We start from the raw sequence: 6627 nt of genomic DNA on the forward strand, positions 1-6627 counted from the left end.
AGATAATAATGCACATTTGGTATGAATCAAATATTATTTAGGCACTTAGTTGTAATGAATACGATATTTGGGAGTGCCGCACGTCATGCAACAACTAGTATATCATAAAAATGACAAACCATATGTTCCTCTGTTCAAAACTTTTATTTATTAATATTTTGTGTTCCCTTTTGTTACTTTATCTCCTAACGTTTGTCTTTCTCATAATTATCATATGGTTTAAGAGAAGTTGAATAAATCTCCTAATAACTTATCAAAATTAACAAATTATAACTATATACAGTACTTAGCAAACCCAAAATTACAACCGTGTAACAATAATGTCTAACTCACTTACTCGTGAAAGATTGACCAATGATAGTTTCCAACCTAGTAGAACCCCTTTCATTTTACTTATATAAAATTTTACAACCCAAATAACAAAAAAAAAATAGAATCTGAAATTTATATTTAGAAGTAATTTATTAAGACTTGAACATAACTTTTATTTTGTGCGTTATACAAAATATATATAGAAAACAAGTTAAACTTAGAAAACATAGTGGATAGACCCTTGAGTAAATTCTTACATACATGATTTGCATCATATCTTAGAATTACATTTGAGCTACTCGTTCATAACAAAAGAAAGACATGAAGACAAACTGATGAGTGATGACAAACTTACAACTCCACATAGTACTTGTTTATAGTAGTATCATACAAACACACATACATACTCACATGCTGTCGCTCTCTCTCCTCCTTTAGAAGAGGGCTCCATTTTTAGCCTAACAACAAACATTTCCAGATCACTCTACTAAAGTAGGACCCAAAAAATAAAAGACTCAAATGATAGATATTTGGAAGGAAAAAGGAAAAATGAAAGAGCATCGAGTGGAATCCCACGACCTTGAGTTGCCATCCCTTGCAAGTTAAAGTCTTGAGGAATGGTAATCTTCATAGCTCCTTATGCACCAAAACAAGGCGCATCGGATGCTACTTTTCATTTCCCTTTCAAAAAAGGAAAAGTAAAACAAGGATAGTGCGTTAAATATTAAGAAAAATAATTAAACAAGGGCCGTTTTCTGGTCCATAAGTTAAGGGTGGAAGTTAAGGCGAGAAGTGTAGGTTGCTGTCGGTGACCAATTCCGGGGAATAACATCTCTGGTTGAAAGAGTTCTTCCCGTTGAAAGTGTTGTCAATTTTACTGAAAATGGGCCCTTTAAAGGTCCCCCAATTATGCACCAATTTGCTCCCCACAAATGCGTCATTTCTATCCATTCATTGGATGTCGCCTGCAAAATCCAAATCAAAACACTCACTTGTTAACTTTAAGCTACATAATTCCAAGTTCCAACTCTTTCAATCACTATGTTCATGTAGAGAAATATGATTGACTTATAGTGTCAATTGGATAAAAGAAATATCTCAACGTAAAATAACAACCAACCAATATTAATTAAGATGTGTTGTTGATACACAATAGCAAGCTCTCGTCCACGAACATCTCATACATCATTTTTTAATGAGTGCTTCGACTTGTCTGAACTATTATGGAGTATTATTTACATCTGATTCGAGACTATAATTTTCTCGGATTGAATTTGATCAACCTTTTAAGAATTTCCTTATTAAGTGAAGAGAAAGTAGGAGGAGGGTCTTACAATAAGTAGTTGGATGTAGAACTTAACCATGAGTTTTTCCATAATGATAATGATCATGACGTGCAAAGATTATATAACATGACAATACGTTGAGATCACATGATCAGTTATGTTACTACACATAATTGAAGTTTAAGAAAGGATGATTTGCTAATATATACAGCTATAGTCGAAACTATAATCAAGTGTTGTACTATTATAAGCCAACCAAATTCTTTTTCATATGAAGTCCACAAAGATGCTTATTTTTCCTATGATTTGTGTCACTATTATTGTAATTCCTAGTGGAGTATATATACTGACATTAGACTGTACATCTTTTACTTTTAGCTACTTGATTTGTCCAGTACTATGCAATTCATAGTGGAGATGAGAATTGCTTGTAAATTGAAAAAAAAAAAGACTCCATATTTTACTTTTAGATGTGAAGCATATGCCCACGTACTTTTGCAATTCGTTTGGTATTCAGTAATAAATAGTGACTACAACAAATAGCAATGTTATATATGTATATACATGTTCATGACGAATATTGCATTTCAATGTATCTACGAGAATCAATAGCGTAGGACTTATCTCCCAAAATTATTATAAATTCATTACCATCACTATTATTTATAACCTCTGTTATTTTTTAGATGTAACATTTGATTACTTTAATCCACCCACCCAAAATTTAAAAAAAAAACAAAAGAGGTATTACCAGATTTAACACCTACTTTTTTTTATTAAAAAAAATGATGGATGCAAACAATTCAGAAGATAAGGTTAAAATATACCAACTACAGTTTATCAGCAATAGGATTTTATCCTGTTTTAAGTAGTTATGGGAAGTTTAGTTTATAAACAAGTTGCAGACGACTTCATTGAACATATAATGGTGCACATGAGCAAGATTTCCATACTAATTAAACTATAAGATAGAATGATAGATAATAATAATATAATGTAATTATGTAACACCCCAAAAATTATATGTAATGACAGTCTCATAAATGGCTATATTTTTTTTCTGGCAAGGAAGGCATTATTCTTCCCGTTACAGGAAGACTTAAAGAGTTAAAGTAAGGTAGGGTCTTTTTGCATGTTCTCTCACTGATATTTTTTCAGTAAAGAGGGTCAAGCAAGAAAGTTGGGTTGCAAAAGTTATCATCTTCAGGACTTCAGCACATTGCATTTACACTTTGTCACGACCAAAACTGACACCATACTAATTCATCACGACCAAAGTACAAAACTTTTTTCATCTTTTTTACTCATAATTGTGGCATGAGAACGTTGATTATTTGGTGCTATATACAATCTTCTTCCGTGATATTTGGGAATTTATGTAATTATGTATTAAAAAAAGTTGTCCACTTATGTTTATTAGGTTTTTACCAAGAAAATATATTATTGCCCATATAGATCTCCATTCTCCACTCCTTTTTCTCAGTGCATTTTAGTCATAAAGATGTTACTTTTTTGAAGATGTAAGATGTATGCTATGCACCACTTATTAGTGATCTTTTTATAATAATAATATAAAATACTCTATTATTATCATGGAAAAAACTGCAAACTCTTATGTTCACCAGATGTTGTGTACATCCAAGATTTTTGCAAGCCAGTGTGTGCACACAACCATCACAAATAAACGAACATCCGGTGCAGGTGTAAGACTATTAAAGTATTAATGTTGTATAATTATATAATACCTCTCTTATATGCATTGAACCAACATCTCCATCTCCATCCTCAAATTCCACCAGAAGGGAAAGCCAATAATTAGTGGAGCCTTCATTTACGTGGAATGCTACTTTCTTTCCAGGATATTTACAAGGTGTCCTGCAATTTTCATGGCAAATATAAATCAGAAAAGTATTCTCAACAAAAAACTAATAAATTAAGATTAGAGTTTGAGTTTGTTGTACTCTTTGTTCTTAATTTTCAGTATATCAAAGTCATTATAATCCGAAAAGGATGTTATAGGTTGTTCCCGTAATTTGCTTTCCTTGTCAACAAGCAAATTTTATAATTCATTAATCTTTTTGTTTGCTTCCTTGATTAACTAAAAACGCAATTGAAAAATAACATTAACAGCAAAATAAAAGGGTGTTAGGCAATTACAATTTTGGAGCAAAAAGAGAGTTTTGGCCCACTTTTAGAGTTTTAACTAGTCCAAAACTCTAAGGGCCTGTTCTCTTCGGCATAAAACAACTGAACTGAATTGAACTGAATTGAATTGAACTGAACTGAATTGAACTGAAATGAATAGTGATATGTGAGAGTAAAAGTATTGTCAAGAGCTGAACTGAACTAAACTGATCTGAACTTATCTGAACTGATCTGATCTGAACTAAACTGAACTGAAAATAAGTTGGGGTGAACAGACCCTAAAAGGAGTGTTTGGTAAAATAGAGTTTTAGAGAGAGTTTCGGAATGAAAACTCTCAAAATAAAAAAGCTCCTAATAGGAGCTTTTCTTTAGAGAATTAGGTGGAAATATGTTCAATGGTTTTTTTGCCTCTAATAATACTTCACATTTTATTAAAATGTCTATAAATATCATTTTACTCTAACAAATGGCAATAAACTTTTATTAACAATCAATTAATTGTTACTAAACACATTTTAAAAAAAAACTTGTCAAATTAGCTATCAAATCTGTTAAAAAAAAAAGTTAAAACTCTAACAACAAACTCTAAACTCTAAATTCATTTTTATAAAATAGGGCCAAAGTGGGTGCAGTTCGTGATGATAGATGGGTGATTAAAATAAGAAAAACGAACACTTATGGGCACAACCTTAATTTTATAACCTTCCACACTGAATGAAAAAATTATTATTGGTTTAACTATTTTACCCTCGAGTGTTGTGAAATCTGAATCGAAAACATAAAGTAAAAGGATTTAACAAATTAAATTTTAGTCAGTAACAAACAGACCAGTGAGAATACTAGAACTGTACCACATCAGTGTAGTCAAATAGTCAAAATCATGAACGTCACAAAAGCTACCAGTCAAAAAAGCCAAAGCATAAGCGAACAAAGCAAAAGTACCCCAAATTTCCAAATTTACCCCTACTAATATAAGAACAAAGCCAAAAGTATAGTAAAAAGATCAAGGCCATTATTGTCAATTAGTTGGTAGTCAAGGACTTAAGCTGCTTTCAGTTAACTAACAAACTTTTCAACTAACCCAAAAAAGGCTAAACTCAAACAAAATAGAAGGAAAAAAAGAAAGTGACCTTCGGTAAATGACGTTAATGACCCCACGGTTTCGAAGCTGACCGCCTTCACCGGAGATGGCTAAGTGGCCGAAAGCGGCCCCGCTGAGGTCAAAATGGGTATTTCCACCAGAGCAATAACCACCAGGACATTCATCAGTAATAATAACAGTAGCGGCTCTCCTTGAACAAATTTCACTGTCTAAACACTTGACTTTGTAACATGCCCCGCACCCTTCACCTTTCTTGAATAGGATCGGGCTCACCGCTCCTACACGTGCCCTAAATGGTTTCACATCTACTAAGGTCCCGTACCCGCATGCCCCACCTGCATGAAATTCCATTCGTTTAATTAATCACAATTATAACAACATATCAATCAATTATGAGCATATTTTGTGCATAAGGATGTTGTATGGTTTATATGAATCTATTTTTATGAGTCAATTTTACATAATCGACTCAAATTTATTTACTAGTTATTGGTATGAAAGATGGACTTGAATGTCACACGTTCATCAAATAACCCGAACACTCATTTTCAATTGAATTTTTTTCTGAACTTATCAACATTTACGGACTTATTATTTTGAGACGAACGTAATACGCCTTGATATAGTTGTGCCAAGGGTGAAAGTCAATGTCTAGTGGTAACTGACAAAGTGTAGCATGAAGAGCTAAAATCATGTAATATTCTTTAAACTAAATTAAGCAAGTAAAGCTTTTTAATGATGTTGGAAAGAAATTAAATTAGAGCTACATTACACCTCCATATCTTGCTGTAACTAAACTAAGCACTGGAGGACCAATTAGTCAAGCTTATAAAAACGCATTGCTGAATTCCCACATCAATATACTTCAGAGTAGAAAGTGCTTATAAGGTACTAATTTAGAGAATAAAATATACAATTAGAGGAAAATTAAGCTAAACATGAAATTTAATCAATTAGTGGAATTCGGAGAAATCAAGGAGAGGTGCAAAGTATACGAAGCATGCATTAATTAAAGTTTTAAAAACAAAAACCAAAATTTGGAGATAACCAAAAAAAAAGAAAAAACTTACCAACACTTCCATCGCCGTTTGGTTCACCGTACCAAGTAGCAGTGGCGGGTTTCCAATGTGAGTTAGAACTCTTGTGCAAATTCAAAGCAAAAACCTCCGCAACCCCAAAAACCAAAAATGCCCCTACTAAGCAAATGCTCAAATGCTTCACAGATGACCACATTGCGGGTGAATATGTCATTTCACAAAGTATTTACAGCAGCCTAACAGCGGCAGCGGAGAAGGAGAGAGAGAGGGGGGTGAAAATTGAGACAGAGAACTACCGACACTTCTCTTTCTCCACTCTATACTTATTTTGGGGGGCAACAAAGAATTTGTTTTGTTTGCCCTAAAAATAAAAAGAGGTTAAGTGATGTAAATGTTAGTTTGTTCTGTTTTTCAGACCCAAACTAGTTGGTTTCTTTTATAATGCCACAAAAGCCGAAGGTTGTCACTCACAGTAACGCACACTAGCTTTTTATTTTATAAAAAATTGTTTTTAGAGGGGCCTATTTGTTGATTATTTTTGACTTAATTACCTAACTGCCACTACTGGTGGGCGGTCCCAATAACGGTTTTGGCGTTAATTCCGCTTGATTCGTATCTCTTTTGTTCGTTTTCCATTGGAAGTTAGCTAGTTCATGTAATTGGTTGATTTGGATGTGATTTTGTTTCTTTTACTCCCTCTTTTCCATGATGTAGTACTTGTTTCTTTTTTGAGAGTCCGACACAA

At 33.0% G+C, this 6627-nt stretch overlaps 1 protein-coding gene across 1 annotated transcript; it reads right to left on the reverse strand.

The window, feature by feature from the left end:
- Positions 1–523: 523 nt before the first annotated feature.
- On the reverse strand, positions 524–6300 carry LOC104903052 (expansin-B3). The gene is made up of 4 exons (XM_010691025.4): positions 5916–6300; positions 4874–5180; positions 3344–3473; positions 524–1277 (listed from the first exon to the last, which is right to left on the reverse strand). The coding sequence occupies exons 1-4, from the start codon at positions 6094–6096 to the stop codon at positions 1080–1082; spliced, it is 816 nt and encodes a 271-aa protein (XP_010689327.2). The 5' UTR covers positions 6097–6300; the 3' UTR covers positions 524–1079.
- Between the last annotated feature and the right edge of the window lie 327 nt (positions 6301–6627).

This window comes from Beta vulgaris, chromosome 9, assembly GCF_026745355.1.
Source record: "Beta vulgaris subsp. vulgaris cultivar EL10 chromosome 9, EL10.2, whole genome shotgun sequence".
In the NCBI taxonomy this organism is placed as follows: Eukaryota; Viridiplantae; Streptophyta; class Magnoliopsida; order Caryophyllales; family Amaranthaceae; genus Beta; species Beta vulgaris.

Excerpts from the sequence above, each read along its gene's own strand:
- LOC104903052 (XM_010691025.4), bottom strand. The coding sequence starts at position 6,096 with ATGACATATTCACCCGCAATGTGGTCATCTGTGAAGCATTTGAGCATT. Across the intron at positions 5,181-5,915 it reads AAACGGCGATGGAAGTGTTG|GTGGGGCATGCGGGTACGGG; the intron begins GTAAGTTTTTTC and ends AATTTCATGCAG. Across the intron at positions 3,474-4,873 it reads ATTAACGTCATTTACCGAAG|GACACCTTGTAAATATCCTG; the intron begins GTCACTTTCTTT and ends TGAAAATTGCAG.